Here is a 20599-nt window from a genome sequence, read left to right on the forward strand (position 1 = left end):
CTCCGGGCTCGCCCTGCCTCGGGGATTCCCGTGACGTCCTGGGAGTTCCCGTGCACCTTCCTTCCAGTTGGCAGCTCTGCAGACACCTCCACCCCTGAACATCACGCTCAAGTCCTGGAGACAGGGAGGAGGGCTGGGGGATCCGGAGATCCAGCCTGGCTAGACTTCTGCTCTCTGCTCAGCTAAGCACCCCACATTGAGAAATGAACAGGTCGATTCCATTCAAAGCCGCGCAATCATCTGCATTTTATTTGCACCTCATTTGCAAGTTGTTAATTTGCAACTCTGCTCCTTCCACTCCAGGTTCCTTCTCTCCCATCACCCCTCAAATTCCCCAGTGGCCCAGGCAAAAAATATCTGTTGGACTTTGCCAAGGTAGACAGCCTTGTTAGCAGGCCTGTCCTGTGTTCTCAGGGGAGGCCTTTACCCAAGGCCACAACAACAGCAGGAATCCCGAGTAAGACGCCACCTTGACGGCAGGGAAGGCTGGATCTTTTCACAGGGCGGAACTGATTTTATGAGGTGAACAGTACGGTGAGCAGAGGTGGGAAGGCCAGTGGATGAATGCAGGAACAGCACCAGGAGCTAGAGCCCAACTCTGGCCCGTGGACTGTCTCCCGGTCCTCAGAGGCGGGACGGGGTTCCTCCACCCACCACCACTGTTTCCCCAGTGATGTAGCTGGCATCTTCAGAGCACAGGAAAGACACGATGCCAGCACAATCCTCTGGCTCGCCTAACCTGGGGAATAGGGGAAGCAAGGAAGGGGGTAAAAATCAAACAGGTCTGCCTCCCTCACCTGGGACACAGTGAGTTAAATCTGCTTAATCAAGAATTATCAGATGACTTTTTCAGGATCAGTGTACAAGCTTTCTGCCTATCAAATAGTGTTACCACGAGGATATGCTGTTATAATTTAGTATAAGCATACTGTACTCTGCAAAAACCATTACCCATAATATTCAAATACTATGGAAACACACTGTTTTTTAGAGAGCTCAGGACACCAAAATCCAAAGTTATATAGATAAAATGGTGAGCAATTATTTCATGCTTCAAAAAAAATGGTTTCACATGTGCACACACTAAAGTATCAGGGAGTCTCTGTGACAGTAAATGGTGTGTTTAAAATGATTCCATTTGTACAGATTCAGCTTAGAACTTTTTCAGGAATCTATACTTGTCCCTTAAAGTCAGTTTCATTTGGTGAGAATGTGCTAATTCTTATTTTATCAGTGACTACATAGTTAGGAGACACTTTAATCTGCCTGCCATAGAATGCTCTAGAGGTGGGCAGAGTGAGTAACTCAAACCTAGAAGGGCTGAATTAATGGCTCTCCATTCTAGTTGTATCTTGCAACCATTTGAGAGGCTTAAACAAAAAAAGAAAAGAAAAGAAAAGACAAAGAAAAACAAAAGCCCAGATGGTCAAGTCCTACCTTGGACCAGTTAAAAAGAATCTTTGGGAGTGGGTGGGGCCTGAGCACCTGCAGTTTAAAAAGCTCCCCAGGTGATTCTAATGTGAATCCAGTATTGAGCTACATGGGCTAGATCATTCATTGGTGCTCTAGGTTGACAATCCCCTGACTTATTAATGAGTTATGAACCAGGCCTGCAGCTCATGTCTCACATCAGAATGGCTTTGGGAAGATTTGGGATGTCTGGACCAGTACAGAGTTAGGCATTGCTGGCATTTGTCCTTGAAGCCAGAAGCTAAAGAGAGGCAGGGAACTTAGAGGAAAGGGAGCCCGACAAAGGTGCTTGAACCGTTCACCCAGCTCACTGGGGAAGAAAGTAACTCCTTAGGCAAGGGGAGTTTGGGGCTTAGTAAAACTCTTCATTCTTTTCATTTGGATTGTAGATCATCAACCTGAGTTTTGTAAACATGTGTCATTATTCAAGGGAACTAAAAAAGCATGGTTTTGGTTTTGGTCCCTGGTCTCCATGGATGCTCAGAGGTGGAGGCAATCCCCCAGGTGGAGAGAGGACTCAGGGCTTCTCCCAGAGCTCTGCACTGCTGAAACCCCGAGGTCTCTGTGTTTACCTTTTGAAAGGGAAGCTGACTTCTTGCTCAGGCCACTGTAGTGACAGTGTTTATGAATTTGTGGTCTGTGAGGCAGAAGAGAGCCTGCCTGTGTTATCTGTGGGACTGAGACAGCGGGCTGTGGGTTGCTAGGGACCAGACCTTCCCATCTTCATGTCTCTTAGTGCCCTTGCCCTCATGACAGTTTACCTTCTTATCCGCAGGGTTTCTTTCATGCTTTCCTCTTTTTCCTTGTCCATCCAGAGCTGCAGGAAGAAGGGAAATCTCTTTATGCTTTTTTTTTCTTTTCCTTTTTTTTTTTTTTAGAGACAGAGTCTTGCTCTTTCGCCCAGGCCGGACTGTAGTGGCGCTATCTTGGCTCACTGCAAGCTCCGTCTCCCAGGTTATGCCATTCTCCTGCCTCAGCCTCCCGAGTAGCTGGGATTACAGGTGCCCACCACCGCGCCTGGCTAATTTTTTGTATTTTTAGTAGAGACGGGGTTTCACCGTGTTAGCCAAGATGGTCTCGACCTCCTGACCTCATGATCTGCCCGCCTTGGCCTCCCAATGTGCTGGGATTACAGGCATGAGCCACCCCACCCAGAAATCTCTTTAAGTTTAAGAAAAGGAAAGTGAGGAACAGAAAGGGAAGAAACTGCCCATCCTCATGGTAACTGAGAGGAGGGATGGGGAGAGAGACTTCCCTCTTTCACTTCCTACTTTTTTCTAGCTCCCAGCTCTCCCCACTGCCCTCATCTGTTTCATTTGTTTCAGGTTCTAGTGATGCATTTTGCTGCGTCTCTCCAATTCTCATCCATGTAAGGAGGGAGGAAACAGTGTGAGTACAGTCTGAATACCTCAGTCTCCAGCCTATACCTCAGAAACGGTGTGATAAGAGTCCGGCTTGTATAGGGCAGGTGGTACAGAGAGGGAATATGGGAAAGTCCAGGGAAGGAGAATGGAGTGGCTGAGAGCTCAGGACTCAGGTACTGGGCTTCCCTGTCCAAGAAGATGGATGCCTTTCAAGGGGTCCCAGTCAAATGCAAAGCTCCCCTTCCTCACCATCCTGCTGAAGCTAGTCTTGATAAGTCCAGGTGCCAGGCAGTTCACCCTAATGTTCCTCGGGGCCAGCTCTATGGCCAGGTTCTTGGTCAGGCCCAGCAAGGCTGTTTTACTGACATTGTAAGGACTGAAGCCCTGGAGAAAGAAGAGAATGTGTTAGACTCATAGTTTCCAGGTCATTCTTGGTTCTAATAACTAGACATAGAGGGCAGTGCTCAATAGGGATCTCCTGTAAGGGAGGGGCAGAGTTAGGAAACTGTCTTGTGGCTAAATCTCCCCTAGGTTATGGTTTGTGGAGGCAAGGCATCTATTTTGTGGGCAGGGACTTGGTGGTGTGATTCTAAAAGGGGACACAAACTTCTTTGGGTAATAGGAGGGGTGGAAAGATGTGGAGTGGAGGATGGGATGGAAGAGGTAGACAAAAGGGTTCTTACAGGAGATGGACTGAAGGCTGCTATGGAAGACACGATCACCACTGAGCCGCCTCTGGAAAAAGAAGAGAGCTGACCATCTTCCCATTGTGGACCAGTGCCCTCAGCCCGTGTGGGGTCCCCTCTCACCCAGGCTCTCTCTCACTCTCTGTACCCTCGTTTCTCCATTTCCGGCACCACTGCCTTTGTCATCAGGGCTGGGGCCTTCACATTAATGTCCAGAGTCTGAAGCCAAGAGAAGAAGGGGAAACAGCATGAGTGAAGAGCACTGGAGGAGGCATGAAAAAATGGGGAGTTAGAGTGGGTTCCTAGGATGTTTGTCAGAGCTGACGAAGATCTTAGGATGATACACCTGCATCTTACACATGAAGCAACTGAGGTTCAGGGAGAAGTAGCTCTCACCAGCTGCTCAGCTAGATAATGATACATTAGGTTCAGGTGAGCAAAAATGGAGCCTGGTTCATCTTGTTTCATAATCAGCCAAGTATGATTTGGGCCAGAAGGGGCCTTTGGATTTGAGCTGTGTTTTCTCTGTTTCTTCAAAGTAGGTAGAGCCTGGAATTGTCAGCCTCCTGGACCTGCCCTAGAGTAGGCCATGCTTCTCAGGGAAAATGTGGCGTGACCTTGGATATGTGGGGTTGTTCTAGCACTTCTCTGGCTTCTGGGCTTAGGGAGTGAGATGCTCTTGGCCCTCTAGGGTGGACTGTCTGGCTAGGCATGGTTAGAAAGTGGGATCATGAGGAGTCACCTTCTGGGGAAGCTGGGGGACAGGCTACAATCAGAATCCCCACATCCATAATCTAAAACAAATGTATGACCCTGTTTACACTGTTCTAGACAACTGCTTATATTAAAATATTTCAATCTTACAGAAAAATTGGAGATAGAAGTACAATGAATGTCTAGATATCCTTCACTTAGATTCACCAATTGTTCACATTTTGTCCTATTTGTCCTCTCTGTAGATCTGTACAGTTTTTTAAATGAACCACTGAAACTCAGTTGCAAGTTTTCTGAAAGATTTTATATAATAAAATCAAAAATTACAAACAACAAAAATTAAAAAATTTAAATTAAAAAAAAAAACCTCAGGGCTGGGCATGGTGGCTCATGCCTGTAATCCCTGCACTTCGGGAGGCCAAGATGGGTGGATCACTTTTAGGTCAGGAGTTCGAGAACAGCCTGGGCAACATGGCAAACCTCATCTGTACTAAAAATACAAAAATTAGCCGGATGTGGTGGCATGTGTTTGTAATCCAAGCTACTCAGGAGGATGAGACAACAGAATAGCTTGAACCCGGGAGGTGGAGGTTGCAGTGAGCTGAGATAGCACCACTGCACTCCAGCCTGGGTAATAGAGCGAGGCTCCATCACAAAAATAAATAAATAACCTAAAATAAAATAAGTAAACTCAGTTGCAGATATTACAATGCTCTATCCCCAAATACTTAGCATACATTTCCAAAGAGTAAGGATTTTCTTTTACACAACCATAATCTGTTATCACAACCAAGAGTTTGACAATGATGATAATTTTATCTAATATATTGGCCTCAATTGTCCCCCAAATGTGTGTGTTTGTTTTTTAAAGTCCAGAGTTCAATCAAGGATCAGCCATTATGTTTGGATTTGACATACTGTGATAGTTTAAAAAATATACAAATTAAAAGAAAAGTTATAGACACATATTTTATTATGCTTTGCAGATATTGTGTTTTTTTTTTTACAAATTGGAGTTTCGTGGCAACCCTGCATTAATTCGAGCCATTTTTCCAATTGCATGTGCTCACTTTGTCTCTGGGTCATATTTTGGTAATTCTTGGAATATTTCAGACTTTTCCATTATTATTATATCTGTTACGGTGATCTGTGATCAGTGATCTTTCATAGTTTTATTATAATTGTTTTGGGGTACCACAAACCACACCCAGAAAAGGTCAACTTAATTGAAAAATGTTGTGTGTTCTGACTGCTCTGCCCTTCTCCCATCTCTCTCCCTCTCTGTGGGCCTCCATATTCCCTGAGACACATTTACATTGAAATTAGGCCAATGATTAACCCTACAATGGCTTGTAAGTGTTTAAGCAAAAGGAAGAGTCACACATCTTTCACTTTAAATCAAAAGCTAGAAACAATTAAGCTTAGTGAGGAAGGCATGTTGAAAGCTGAGGCAGGCTGAAAGTTAGACCATGTGCACCAGTTAGCCAAATTGTGAATGCAAAGGAAAAATTCTTGAAGGAAATTAAAAGTGCTACTTCTCTGAACATACAAATGATAAGAAAGCAAAAGAGGTTTATTGTTAATATGGAGAGAAAGTTCTTATGTTCTGGACAGAAGATCAAACTAGCCACAACATTCCCTTAAGCCAAAGCCTAATCAGAAAAAGGCCCTAACTTTTTAATTCTTTGAAGGCTGAGAGAGGTAAGGAAGCTCCAGAAAAGTTGGAAGCTAGCAGAGGTTGGTTCATGAGGTTTAAGAAGCCACCTCTGTAACATAAAAGTGCAAGATGAAGCAGCGAGTGCTGATGTAGAAGCTGCAGCAAGTTATCCAGAAGGTGTAGCTAAGATCATTGATGAAGGTGGCTACAGCAAACAACAGATTTTCAATGTAGGTGAAACAACCTTCTAGTGGAAGAAGATGCCATGTAGGGCTTTAATAGCTAGAGAGGAGAAGTCAATGCCTGGCTTCAAAACTTCAAAGGACAGGCTTATTCTCTTGTTAGGGGCTAATGCAGCCAGTGACTTTAAGTTGAAGCCAATGCTCATTTACCATTCTGAAAATTCTAGGGCTCTCAAGATTTACGCTAAATCTACTCTGCCTGTGCTCTATAAATGGAACAACAAAGCCTGAATAACAACACATCTGTTTATAGCATGGTTTACTGAATATTTTGAGCTCACCGTTGATAGCTACTGCTCAGAAAAAGATTCCTTTCAAACTATTACTGCTCATTGACAATGCACCTGGTCACTCAAAAGCTCTGATGGAGATGTACAAGGAGATTAATGTTGTTTTCATGCCTGCTAACACAACATCTATTCTGCAGCCCATGGATCGGGGGTAATTCTGACTTCCAAGACTTATTATTTAAGAAATACATTTTGTAAGGCTATAGCTGCCATGGATAGTGATTCCTCTGATGGATCTCGGCAAAGTTAACTGAAAACCTTCTGTAAAGGATGCACCGTTTTAGATGCCATTAAGAATATTTGTGATTCATGGGAGGAGGTCAAAATATCTAGATTAACAGGAGTCTGGAAGAAGTTGATTCCAACCCTCATGGATGACGTGGAAGGGTTCAAGACTGCATCAGAGGAAGGAACTGCAGATGTGGTGGAAATAGCAAGAGAACTAGAAGTGGAGCTGGAAGATGGGACTGAATTGCTACACTCTCATGACGAAATGTAGATGGCTGAGGAGCTGGTTCTTACGGATAAGCAAAGAAAGTGGTTTCTTGGGAGCCGAGATCGCGCCACTGCACTCCAGCCTGGGCGACAGAGCGAGACTCCGTCTCAAAAAAAAAAAAAAAAAAAAAAGAAAGTGGTTTCTTGGGATGGAATCTATTTCTGGTGAAGATGCCATGAACATTGTTGAAATCACAACACGGGATTCAGAATATTATATGTACTTAGTTGAGTAAGCAGTGGTAGAGTCTGTAGGATTGACTCCAATTTTGAAAGAAGTTCTACTGTGGGTAAATGCTATCAAACAGGATTGCATGCTACAGAGAAATCTCTTGTGAAAGGAAGAGTCAACTGATGTGGCAAACTTCACCGCTGTCTTATTTGAATAAACTGCCACAGCCACCCCAGCCTTCAGCAACACCACCCTAAGTCAGCCACCATCAATGTTGAGGCAAGATCCTCCACCAGCAAAAAGATTACAAGTTCTAAAGGCTCAGATGATTGTCAGCATTTTTTAGCAATAAAGTATTTTAAAATTAAGATACGTATATATATTTTAAGACATAATGCTATTGCTCAGTTAATAGACTTCCATTAGATGATCATTATAGTGTAAACGTAACTTTTATATGCACTGGGAAACCAAAAATTTCATGTGACTCGCTTCATTATAATATTCACTTTATTGTGTGGTGGCCTGGAACCAGACCCACAATATCTCCGAGGTGTGCCTGTACTTAGTTTAAAACTGACTTTCATATGGTCTCTATTCAGACTGTTCATGAATGATGCTCCTCTATTTTAAAGACTATCAGAATCTGGCTGTGTGTGGTGGCTCATGCCTGTAATCCCAATATTTTGGGAGGCTGAGGTGTGGGGATCAGTTGAGGCCAGGATTTTGAGACCAGCCTGGGCAACACAGTGAAACCCCATCTCAATATAAAAAATTAGCCAGGCATGGTGGCACATGCCTGTAGTCCCAGGTACTTGGGAGGCTGAGGCACAAGAATCGCTTGAACCTGGGAGGCTGAGGTTGCAGTGAGCTGAGATCACACCACAGCACTCCAGCCTCAATGACACAGTGAGGGAAAAAAAAAAAAAAAAAGAAAGAAGGAAAAAAGACAGAGCAAGAGTCTGTCTAAAAAAAGAAAGAAAGAAGCCAACCTTAAATGGTTAGCAGCAAATCTCTGGGTAGTTTTGAAGAAAAGATGGTTTAAGAAAGAGAAGTTATTTTGATGATAGTTCCTAAGAAGGAAGGTTTTGTTGTCATTGTTGTTGTTGTTGTTTTTAATATAGAGAAAAGGTCTCACTGTGTTGCCCAGCCTTCTCTCAAACTAGCTCAGACTAGAATCAAAAACTAGCTCACTGAAGAACATTTTGGCAGTTTGGTCTTTATGTGTATGAAACACTGGTAAATAAATCATAGTATTTTGGCAACCTGATACTTTAGTGTTGAGAAATTTTGATGACATCTGATATAGTTGGTAAGTTTGTCCCCTCTAAGTCCCATGTTGAAATGTGATCACCAGTGTTCCAGGTGGGGCCTGGTGTGAGGTGTTTGGGTCATGAGGGTGGATCCCTTATGAATGGCTTGGTGCCCTCCCTGTGGCAATGAGTGAGTTCTCACTCTATTACTTCACGCCAGAACTAGTTGTTTAAAAGAGACTGGTATCTCTCTCTTGCTTCCTGTCTTGCCATGTGACACACTTGCTCCCTTTTTCCTTCTGCCATGATTGCAAGCTTCCTGAGGCCTCATCAGAAGTAGATACTGGCACCATGCTTCTTGTACAGTCTGCAGTTATCGTAAGCCAAAACAAACTTCTTTTCTTTATAAATTGCCCGGCTCAGGTATTCCTTTATAGCAATGCAAAACAGACTAATACAACATCAGTGTAAAAAGCAGAACCATGGGAGATCATAAAAATTAGCATTTCCCAATCATGTGGGAATATTAACCTTAATAAACAAAGATAAATATTTTAATTAAAGCTTTGTAATTAAAGAGTGTGTGTGAAATATATTATGAATATAATGTAATTATACACTTTCACATAAAACCCAATATTCTACCACTTGAATTTAGACATCTGGATCTCAGATTTTCTTGACATTGCAGTTAAGAAGAAAATAATATAGGTTTTTATTTTATTTTTTTAAAGGATGTATGTTATAAAGTGGCAACTGGTCATTTCACCAGAATTAGTATTTTAAATAACTAGCAGCATTTAATATTTCCCAACTAGTAAAAAATAATTACTTTTTGTCAGCTGAAAAGGGGACAGGTGGGCATGTAAATTAAGTGTTGTAGTTGTTGGCATATTAGCTGCCTACGTCTCTGTTGGAAATCAACAAGGCAGAAGAGCATGCCAGGGAAGAAGCCTGGGGAGGGGAGCAGACTGTGGCTAGTGAAGAGCAGATAGAAGCAGAGAGAACTAGGAGCAGCAGAAACGAATGAGAAGGGCAGGGATAGAGCCACCCCCACCTGCCCTTTACAAGGTGTGCTCCAGGTGTGTGGCACGTGGCAAAGAGTCCTCACATTTACACTGCCCTTGACAAATGCATTCTAAAAGCAGATGGAGTTTGTGCTGAATGTGTTCCAAGGCCCCCCACCGCCTGGCCCCGCTGCTTTAATCCCCTCTCACCTTGTCCCACACCTCCTCGGTGACATCCATTATGCTTCCAAAGAAAGGGTTGACAGCAGCATTGGAGACTAGGATATCGATACCTCCATGAAGCTTCACAGCCTAGAGAGAGGGGTAAGGTCTGGACCAGGGCTGCAGTAAGTAAGGGAGGTGCATTTACCCATGTTGATAAAAACTTCCTTCTGGGCAAGGAGCTGTGGCTCATGCCTGTAATCATGGTACTTTGGGAGGCCAAGGTGGGAGGCTCACTTGAGCTGAGGAGTTTGAGAGAAGCCTGGGCCACACAGCGAGACCTTATCTTTATATGAAAAACAACAACAACAACGACAACAAAAGCTTCCTACTTAGGAACTATCGTCAAAATAACTTCTATTTCTTAAAACATCTTTTTTGAAAACTACCCTAAGATCTGCTGCTAACCATTTAAGGTTGGCTTCTTTCTTTTTTAGACGGAGTCTTGCTCTGTCATCCAGGCTGGAGCACAGTGGCATATTCTCAGCTCAGTGCAGCCTTGACCAACTGGGTTCAAGCCATCCTCTTGGCTCAGCCCCCCCAAGTAGTTGGGACTACAAATGCATGCCACCACACCTGGGCAATTTTTGTATTTTTTGTAGAGACAGGGTCTTGCCATGTTGCCCAGGCTGGTCTGGAACTCCTGAGCTGAAGCCATCCATCTGCCTCGGTATCCTAAAGTGTTTCAGGCACGACCCACCAGGAAGTTGGCCTTATTTCTTTTGCAGTCTTTTCTTCCCACCTCCTATTCTTCCAAGGCTGTCTCTGAGGCTCTTTTCTTTACTCTTCCCCTTTGGGAAGCTCCTTCATTCTCATGATTTCAAATCTCACCCCAAAATCTATTTGCAGACCCCTCTTCTTCCTTTCACACTGAGTTCCACCCACATTTCTCCAAGTGCTTACTGTCCAGTTCTCCTTGAATAAGTTACCATTATCTCAAAGTCAATCTGTCCACACTTACCTGAATGGAAAAACTGGCTTAAATAGAGCTGTAGAAAGTTACCCTGGAGGGGCCTTTGAGATCATCTATTCCAGTGTCCTTAAGGTGGAGATGATGAAACAGGTTCAGAGAATTTTCTCAAGATCTTATAGTTCAGTAGTGGCACACTGGGGCTAGCTAAGAACAGGAGGCCTGCTTATTCTGTGTTTGGGAGGGGTGAAGTGATGTTTTCAGGGCACAAAGCTAGTTAGTGGTGGAAGAACTGAGGTCAGTCTCCCACTTTGTAGCGCAGAGCTAATTCATAAGAGCCCTCTGAAAGTGAGTTGGGGTCATCAGGAAACTGGTTGCCCAGGAGAGCCATGATGGGAGAAGATACCAGCCTGAATTTAAAGCAATTCCATATTTGGTTATGATGTCATTTTCCCTGTCTCTGTCTCTCTCTTTTGACCTGGAGGCACGAAAGATTCAAGGCAGAAACTGAAATTTAAATTGAGAAAGCCAAGAAAGGCAACATCTCACCTCCTTAATAAGTTATAAGTAGATAGTGAGGCGTGTGCTAGAGTAATGAATGGCCAAGCAGAATCTGCCAACAAGGGTTTTCAGTACAAAGCCACCCTGAAACCAGACTTTCCGTTTGCCCGGAACTGGCAATTTTGGTGCCTTGGGCAGGTAGCAGTACATGGGCCCTCGGTCAACTTTGTACTCCGGATTTGGCACACAGAGGGGTGTTACTAACAATGTACACCATCTGCTAGCTTCCCGTTTTAACTAATTATTCTTGTTAACTAGGTGCTAAGCTCAGTTGTTTCTAGACAGTTGAAGGAATGCTAGGCTGTCAACGTGTAAATCTAACAAAATTTAGTCACATAATCTTTTAAAACCAGTATTAATACTTTCTTGCACCCTTTGAATTTTGGTATCCTGGCACAAAGCCAAGTCACCTGCCTTGGCTCTGTGTAAGTCTCACCAATGGACTTGTTACTAGGGAGGTGCAGAGTAAGTTAATAAGTGATGTGCGCTGTGCTCAGTACACATGTGTTTGGGCTGGGAGGAGACAATGGATTGCTCTAGAATCACCTGGAGACATTTTCTACTCTGCTGTATACCCCATGCTCCTCTCCTTCCAGGTCTGTCAGCACAGAGATGGGAGGAGGCTGGGTTTTGATTGAACAGAGACAGCAAACCATAAAAGATGAATGAGGCTGGGTGTGGTGGCTCACACCTATAATCCTAGCACTTTGGTAGGCCCAGTGGGGAGGACCACTTGAGGCCAGGAGTTCAAAACAGCCTGGGAAATACAGCCCCAACTCTACAAAAAATTTAAAAAATGAACTGGTGTGGTGGTGCATGCCTATAGTTTTAGCCACTTGGGAGGCTGATGGGGGAGGATTGCTTGAGTTCAGGAGTTCGACGTTACAGTGAGCTATGATCATGTCACTGCACTACATACAGCCTGGGCAACAGAGTGAGGCCCTGTCTCTGGAAAAAAAAAAAAAGAAAGTCTTCTAAGTCTTATTCTAAATTGTGTGATCACTACACTAAAGCGGTTAGGAGCTGTTTGTTCTGTGTTCTGATAGTTATACATTTTTAAGAAAAAATATAATCAAGCAGATAGGCAGCTACTCTGGTTTCCACTTACAACACCAGTGAGAAGCTTTGTGGTGCAGATGAGGAGGCCACTGGGTAGTATCCATTCTCAGGGCAGTGGCTTTTCTCATTGCAGGGTAACATGTGGCAACTGGCAGAAGACATTTCAAATTGCTGACAAGTATTCTATCATTCTCCTCTCTGACAATGGTCATACGAACTACCTGAGAGTCATTTTTGACTTCTCTATTTCCCACTTTTTGACATGGGGTTGGAAAATCTTGGTTCGTTTCCACTGAATGTCTCTTGGGCACATCTATTCCAGTCCCGCCGCCACTGCTCTAAACCTGGACGACAGCAACAGCTTCCTCACTGATGCCCTGGATTCGGTGTCTCCTCTGTATATCCTTCCTACCAGAGCCAGATTAGCTTTCCTAATAACCATCTTTCTCTTGCTCAAAACCTCACATGGCTTCTTATTTGCTACAAGAGTGTGTAAACATATCCTTTTAAGAGGCCATATCCTTTTAAGGTCCTTAACGTATCCTTTTAAGAAGCTATGGCGGGGCGCAGTGGCTCACGCCTGTAATCCCAGCACATTGGGAGGTCAAGGGGGTGGATCACCTGAGGTCAGGAGTTCAAGACCAGCCTGGCCAACATGGTGAAACCCCGTCTCTAGTAAAAATACAAAAATTAGCTGGACGTGGTGGTGGATGCCTGTAATCCTAGCTACTCGGGAGGCTGAGGCATGAGAATTGCTTGAACCTGGAGGTGGAGGTTGCAGTGAGCTGAGATTGTGCCATATCACTTCAGCCTGGGCAACAAGAATGAAACTCTGTCTCAAAAAAAAAAAAAAAAAAAAAAAAGGATAAGGAGGCCCACGGCCTCTATCTTTCCAGTGCAGCCCCTTCCCCAGCAGTACTCCTGAGCCTGTGCTCTCCATTGTGGCCTGACAGTGCTCCTCTCTTTCCTTCAGTTCCTCCTTGGCTGTCTGCTCATTTTGCAGAGTTATCTGGAACCTCATCACTATTCCATCTGTCCATTCCCATCCATTCCTTAAGGTTTAGCTCAAGTACCACCTCTGGGCCAGGCCTGTAGGCCATGTTAAGTGAACCTGGTGGGGGCCACAGGATGTTTTTCCGGGAGGATTTTCACATTATATTGCTACATGTCATATGGTTAGTGCTAATTGATCCAGACTCCCAAACGGCTCCTTCCACCATCAGGATCAAGGCCCCAATCTTGGGCTCTGTCCACCAGCCTAAGCCAAGCTTTTTTGGACTCACATTTGTGACTTTCTTGGACTCATATTTGGCTCTTTCCAATGCACATTTGAGCATTTGCCAGACAGTTCCTTAAAAATGGAATTACCCTATTCTGTCTACCATACTACTGTCTACTATTGCTTAAGATCCTCCTCTTCTAAGAAGATTATGCAAATTATTTCTGCCAACCTTCCAATCTGTTAGCAGAATCCTGTACTTTCCATTTTTGGGTAGATTCTCCCTTCCACTGTGGGAAATAAAGTGTATGCCCTGAGCCTCAAGGGAAGAGGAGCTTCCTTTGCTGGATAGTTCATATTTGCTTCAGCAGCTGCAAGGCTGGTGTCCACTACTAATTATGACATCGACTTATATACTTTCTTTGAGACTAAAGTCCAGTACCCGGTAGTCCACAGGCAGCCAATAAAGGAAGGGAGCTTGGGAGGTCTGGGTCTTTCCTTACTGGCTGTGGGACCTTGGGAAGTTGCTCCAGCTATCTGAGCCAGGGTCTGCAGACCGAGAGAATAGTCCTTGCCTTGCTTGGGTTGTTGTCAGGTCTAGAGATAACCTGTGTAAGGCTCTGAACACAGGAAATTGCACATAGTAAGTGGCTGAAACATGGTGGGCTGCTTCCTGAGGTTCCCAGGGACTTGACTCTATAAGCTGAAGAAGAGGCGAATGTTTATTAGCTCATGGGTGGGAACATCTATTTTGTGATTGTATTTACCCTTCACATCTGTTCAATTAGATTGAAAATTACTGCAGAACCAGTAGCAGCTGTTTCTTTGGGGTACTCAAGGGATGATGCAGGGTTGAAGCATTAGAATGTTTTAAAATTCTCTGACTGAGATGGGATGATTCTCTGACGTTAGTATATGGACATAATAGAAAGGCACACAGTAAAAATGTGCTGCTGTCTAGGAAAGCAGGGGAGGAGGCTCAGGCTGGCTCCGTTTTCCACCTCCTGGCTCTGTGCCCATTTCCTTGCAGCTCACCGTGGCCACCAGCCGCTCCCGGTCCTCCGCCTTCCCCACATGGCACACGGTGCCGGTCACGCTCAGCCCCTCCCTCTGCAGCGTGGCCACCGCCTGGTCCACATTCTGCTGCTTCCGGCTGCTGACGACCACGTGGGCCCCGTCCTGGGCCAAACGCCGGGCGATGGCGAAGCCGATCCTGTGAGCAGAAAGAGACAAAGACTGCCAAGGCCTGTGCAGGGGAAGAGGTTGACAGTATGAGCTCTGAAGTTAAGACTGCCCGGGTTTGAATTCTGGCTCTTTCTCTATATAACCCCTACGTGTGCCTACTATGTGTAAAACAGGCTTAATGGCATGGCCATTTTTGGCATTCCTTTACTTGTTTTTATTATGACCTGGACCACAGCCTCAGTTCCCAAGAACTGACATCACTTTCTACAGTTCCCACCATGGGTGACAGGCTTCATCTCCTGTTGGGACTGAGAGGTGAGAAATGAGCTGGGTGTGCAGCAGCAGCCACTTCCGTGATTTGAGGGTCTCACTCAGAACAGCCCTGCCCCCAGGTTTCTTTCTTACTCGTCTACATCATTCTCAAAATTCTATCCTTAGTTATTTTTTGGGGTGCATGTGAAAAGATGGTCTCCGGTCAAAAATGTAAATATTGCCTTGGGAGGAAGAGTTACACATTTTGCATTTGTCAGCTATTAGCATTTTACCTACATTTGTATTTTAGTTTTGTGAAGAGCTGGCATCTAGCAAAGTCCTGTAGAAATGAGAACCAGGATAGACAAGAACGGTGGGTGAGAAACAGGCTGGGCAAGGTCGGCCCAGATGTACCGACCTAAACAAAAATCTTGACAGATGGCTCTTGTGTCCCATCTAGGTATGGGGGAGGGGTTCCGGGAGACTTTCCGGTGCCCAGATAGAATGTCTGGTACATTTTCAAAGTGCTGGAGGCCGTGGGATAGTATTTTGAAATCCAGATTTCCTTGGATTTCCAGTTTCTGGTCTTCCCGGACGCTAGGTGGGGCTGGTTGACTGGGGCAGCCCAGAACACTGGGGAGACTAGATCGATAGGGCTGCACAGAGGTGGCACAGTTGTGCCAGAGGTAGCAGGGACAGGAGGGCTGGCAAAGGAGGGTCCAGGGCCAGGGGATTCGGAGTGGCTTCAGGCGGACCACGTGGCTACATTTTTTCCAGGGCCAGACTTTGGCAGCGTGTAAGGTCTGAGGACAGGGGCACCGGAGGCCGAGGATGAGAGGCCATTGCCTGTTTCCAGGCAGCCAGGGCCTCAGAAACTCCGGCCGGAGCACTCACCCGTCGGTGGAGGCCGTTACCAGGGCCACCTTATTCGCGAGCGGGTCCCGGCGGGTCATCCCGGAGCTGGCCATCCGCACCGAATTCCAAGCCCGGGCACAGAGGCCTAGCAGCCCCGTCTTGTGCATGGCTCAGACCAGCAAGTATGGGTTCCACTCTTCCCAGGGGCGGTGACAGAGAGTAGGGCGAGGGGCAGGACGAAGGGCGGGCCGCTTCCCTGCCCGCCCTGCTCCCCGCCCCGGTACCGCTGTGAGCGGTCTGTGGCCCTGGGCGCCTCCATCCGCCGCGGCGCCCCTCCACCATCTACCTTCCGCCTGACTGGGGCTTGCCTTCCCGGGCTGGCGGGTGATCAAAGCGCTCTCCGTTCAAGTTGCCTGTAGGGCTCGCCCCTCCCCTGGCCCCCGCAGGAACCCGCAGGCTTTGGCTGCTGCCTTTCTGCATCTGCTTGCCCACCTTTTCTTCTCTGGGAAGTGGGGGTTTTGAGTTGGTTGCTTTTGCTTCTTCAGAATTCCTTCTCCAAGAAAGTCTGGGTCTATGTGTGTGACAGCCGACAGGAGGGCAAATGTTTTGAGACTGCCCATGGAGGTGAGGCCTGTGGTCGCCATGGAGTCCACCAGGTGAGGCTGGAGCAGCCTGGGAGAGAGACGTGATAGGGAGTAGCTGCGCCAGGCCTGGCACTGCCCTTCACTCTGCCCAAGGTCTCTTCCATCTTCACGGGCCCTGGAGGGCAGACTGTGGTCGTTGGCCAAACAGGATCTCATATCCGTCGCCAAAGGGACTTCCTCCTTTACAGGGGCTAAGTGGTAGCGAGGAGGCTGGAGAGTCCCTCAAGCAGTGGTGGAAATGCAAAGAACTTGGGGCACTCAAGTTCTCCCTAACCACTCTGTCCCCAGGTCTTAGCCTCCATCCTAGTTCAATAAATATTTGTTGAATGCAAAATCTCTTTATGAACTGTAAGCTGCTAAGCACATAGTAGTTACTGCCACCATGTAGTGATTATTATTGGTGCCCTGGGCCAGACTCTTCATCTGTAAATTACTGAGGGTATGGAGTAGATGATGAGTAAAGTCCTTGCCAGCTATAAATTCTGTGTCCAAGACTTCAGTCTCCACTTCTGCCAAGTGGGCTGAAATGATCTCCCTCCTGGGTTTCTGGGAGAAGAAATCTGAATGGCTTATGGTACACTGTAGAAAGGCTGCAACAGACCCAAATGTAAGTATCTGAATTAGTTTAACCCACTGGCCTCCAAAGCCAGACTGAGAAGCAGTGCTGGTGTGTGGCAAAGTTTTCATTAGTTCAAAGCAAAATGAGAAAAGGAAACAATTACAGTGAGTTTCATAAAGCTAAGCTTATTTAACAGTCCTTTATTGTGGAGTATACCTTTCCTTCTTTTTTTGTGTGTGTGTGTTAGTGTTTTGTTTCAGAAAAGATGATGAAAGCAGATGGGTAGGTTTAGAGATGTGTTGTTGGTGAAATCACCAGTTTTGCAGCCTTATGCCAGTCCCTACAATTAAAGGGGAAAGAATCCTGGTTTGTGAAATCCAGTTCTAGGCATGACTTTTGAATAGAATTCATGTTTGCTCAAGATTCATTTAGTATATGTGCAGGTCAGCTGAGCAGCTGAAAAAGGATTTGGACATTCAGCTGGGCGTGGTGGCTCACGCCTGTAATCCCAGCACTTTGGGAGGCCGAGGCGGGCGGATCACGAGGTCAGGAGATCAAGTCCATCCTGGCTAACACGGTGAAACCCGTCCCTACTAAAAACACAAAAAATTAGCCGGGCGTGATGGTACTTGCCTGTAGTCCCAGCTACTTGGGAGGCTGAGGCAGGGGAATGGCATGAACGCGGGATGCGGAGCTTGCAGTGAGCCGAGATCACGCCACTGCACTCCAATCTGAGGGACAGACGGAGACTCTGTCTCAACAAAAAGAAAAAAAACAAGGATTTCAACATTCAAAAGGGGGTGTATGGCGAGCAAGTAATAGAACAGGCCTGCACTGGATTTCTAGTGTTTTCCTCAGCCAAGAAGTTACAGCTGCAGCACTCTGCTTTGGTACTCAGCACATCCCGATGAGACAGGAGAGCTTCAGCATAATTTTCCCCATGTCCAGGGAAAGCTGACTCTGACTGGTGCTCCTCAGTCTGAGCCTCATGAATTATTGACAGAGGCTGGAAGCGCCACACTCCTTGTCCTCTTGCACTGTTTGGAGCTCATGCACTGTGGGAACCGTTCCCAGGGCTCTCCATCTGTGTGGGGCTGGGGGGAGGGTCCACAGGAGGACTGCTGCGGGGGTTCTCAGGGCTTGGTTCAAAGGGACAAGCCTCCAGGGGGTATTTGATCTCTCTTCCTCTTCTCTTCAGAGGTAGACAGGCCCACTGAGGGGCTGAGGGTTCCAGGAAAGTGAGGAAGACTACACTTCAAAGAGCAAAGGATTCTGGGAAAAGAGAATTGTGGCTTGGGAGCTTGGTGAACACCACATGGCCCTTCCTTGTGTGGGCAGGGTTGCTATTTGGCCTCCAGCACTATTTCTTTTTCTTTCTTTCTTTTCTTTTTTTTTTTTTATTATACTTTAAGTTCTAGGGTGCACGTGTACAACATGCAGGTTTTTTACATATGTACACATGTGCCATGTTGGTGTGCTGCACCCGTTAACTCATCATTTACATTCGGTATTCCTCCTAATGCTATCCCTTCCCCATGCCTGCACCCCACGACAGGCCCCAGTGTGTGATGTTCCCCACCCTGTGTCCAAGTGTTCTCATTGTTCAATTCCCACCTATGAGTGAGAACATGCAGTGTTCTCACAGGGGGTCTGTGAGCAGAAAAGGATAGAAGGAAGTCAAGAAGTATGGGAATCTCTAGCACTACTCCTCATCAAGCTGGCTTATTGGAGATAAGAACAGGAAATCTTGGGGTGGGCATGGTGGCTCATGCCTGTAATCCCAGCCCTTTAGGAGGCTGAGGTGGGCAGATCACTTGAGGTCAGGAGTTTGAGACCAGCTGGCTGAGATGATGAAACCTCGTCTCTACTGAAAATAAAAAAATGAGCCTGGTGTGGTCTGGAGTTCAAGACAAGCCTGGCTAACATGGTGAAATCCTGTCTTTACTAAAAATACAAAAATTAGCTGGGCATGGTCAGGAGTTCAAGACCAGCCTGACCAACATGGTGAAACCCTGTCTACTAAAAATACATGCCTGGTGGCATGTGCCTGTAATCCCAGCTACTCAGGAGGCTGAGGCAGGAGAATTGCTTGAACCTGGGAGGCAGAGGTTGCAGTGAGCTGAGATCATGCCACTGCACTCCAGCCTGGGCAACAGAAGGAGCGACTCCATCTCAAAAAAAAAAAAAGAAGAGGAACAAGAAACCTTTCAGGGAAATACATGCATATGTGGGAGTATCTCTTTGAAATGGGAACTGTAATAGGCAATGGGATTGTTCTTGTATGGAGGTGGTAACATCTGCCTATCTTGAGGGACAAATGCCTCCATGATTGAGGGCTCTCCTCTCATCCTTTTCAAGGGCTGCCTGCGGTCCAGAAGAGAATTCATCTGGGATGGATTTTAAGTCTTGCATTTTGCAATAGCTGTCCCAGATTCACTGTTGAGTCATGCATCACTGACACAAGTCAGGATTAGGCTGTGTGGAAGGGCTGATGTGGGAGTAGGACAACTACCAAGCAGAGAAATAATAGTAAGAGTGTTAACAGCATTTATTGAGCACTTCCTTACTAAGTGCTGGCAAGTGTTAAGTGCTTTTTAGAAATTTTATTGAATATTTTTAATCTGGTGAAATGGGTGTTTTAACGTAGGGAGCCAAAGGCGTGAGGGTCGTGACCAACTCAGCATTCCACTGAAGGCTGTATGGTCTAACAGCAAACTGTTTATCATGATTGCAAAACGTGGGCAAACTCGCTTCTGCACCTGCCACCAGGAGGTTTGCTGAGGGCAATTCCTCCCTGGTGCTGTGCTCCTTGAGGTTATCTACTGGAACATCTGGAGACTACTGTTCAAAGAATGCAGTCATACAAGCCTACACTAAGTCAAGCAGCTTACTGACAACCACCCCTTTCTCCCTATCTCATTCACTCAGTAAATACGAAGGGGTATAGAAGCTCAGGGCCCTTGTTCCCTAGAAGAAACGAGCCCCCTGACCCCTTCTTCCATATGTACTCATTTGTCTTTATTACCATGTTAATCTTCTTTTGTTCAGTCCACCAAGGACTGTGGCATTTTAAATTCTTTTTTTTTTTTTGAGATGGCATCTTGCTCTGTCCTCAGGCTGGAGTGCAGTGGCACAATCTTGGCTCACTGCAACCTCTGCCTCCCGGGTTCGAGCGATTCTCCTGCCTCAGCCTCCCGAGTAGCTGGGACTACAGTACCTGGTGAGCTAGCACAACACCTCACCCAGCTAATTTTTGTATTTTTAGTAGAGATGGGGTTTCACCATGTTGGCCAGGATGGTCTCCATCTCTTGACCTAGTGATCTTATCTTCCTGCCTTGGCCTCCAAAAGTGCTGGGATTACAGGCATGAGCCACTGCGCCCGGTTGGGTGTTTTAAATTCTAAATGTGAAAGTCGAGTGAGTGATGACAACCTCAACCACTGTCTGTGTTGTATAGCTACACTTCATTTTGATGACATTGTTGGGGGATTGATACTTTTCATAGAAATCAATTTTCTCTGAATTGGAATTTTAACTTTCAGGATCAGTGTGTTTTTCAAATCAACACACCTGTTCATTAAATTATAAAAATAAAACATGCTTATTATTTTAAAAAGGGAAAGAAAGTTATGTGAAAAGTAAAAGGTAACTCTTCCCTATGGTTCTTTTACCTTCTTCCCATATAGCTCTTGGCTTTGTGTATCTTTCCAGAAGTTTCCTATACATTTACATGCATTTTTCTTTTAAAAATTGTTTCCACAAATGAGATTACACTGCACATAC

General features: G+C 45.7%; 1 protein-coding gene across 4 annotated transcripts; it reads right to left on the reverse strand.

The window, feature by feature from the left end:
• Positions 1-221: 221 nt before the first annotated feature.
• LOC101144919 (dehydrogenase/reductase SDR family member 4) lies at positions 222-16032 on the reverse strand. 4 transcript variants are annotated; one of them, XM_031001526.3, is made up of 8 exons: positions 15653-15987; positions 14357-14534; positions 9561-9662; positions 3669-3739; positions 3518-3569; positions 3084-3218; positions 2232-2287; positions 222-739 (listed from the first exon to the last, which is right to left on the reverse strand). In XM_031001526.3, exons 1-8 carry the CDS (start codon positions 15778-15780, stop codon positions 625-627), a joined length of 837 nt encoding a protein of 278 aa, XP_030857386.3. In that variant the 5' UTR covers positions 15781-15987; the 3' UTR covers positions 222-624. The 4 variants fall into 4 exon arrangements, with proteins under 4 accessions (XP_030857386.3, XP_055218317.2, XP_055218319.2 ...); XM_055362342.2 differs by lacking the exon at positions 9561-9662 and having other exon boundaries at positions 15653-15992; XM_055362344.2 differs by lacking the exons at positions 3084-3218; positions 3669-3739 and having other exon boundaries at positions 15653-16032.
• Between the last annotated feature and the right edge of the window lie 4567 nt (positions 16033-20599).

Source organism: Gorilla gorilla, chromosome 15, assembly GCF_029281585.2.
Source record: "Gorilla gorilla gorilla isolate KB3781 chromosome 15, NHGRI_mGorGor1-v2.1_pri, whole genome shotgun sequence".
NCBI classification, from domain to species: Eukaryota; Metazoa; Chordata; class Mammalia; order Primates; family Hominidae; genus Gorilla; species Gorilla gorilla.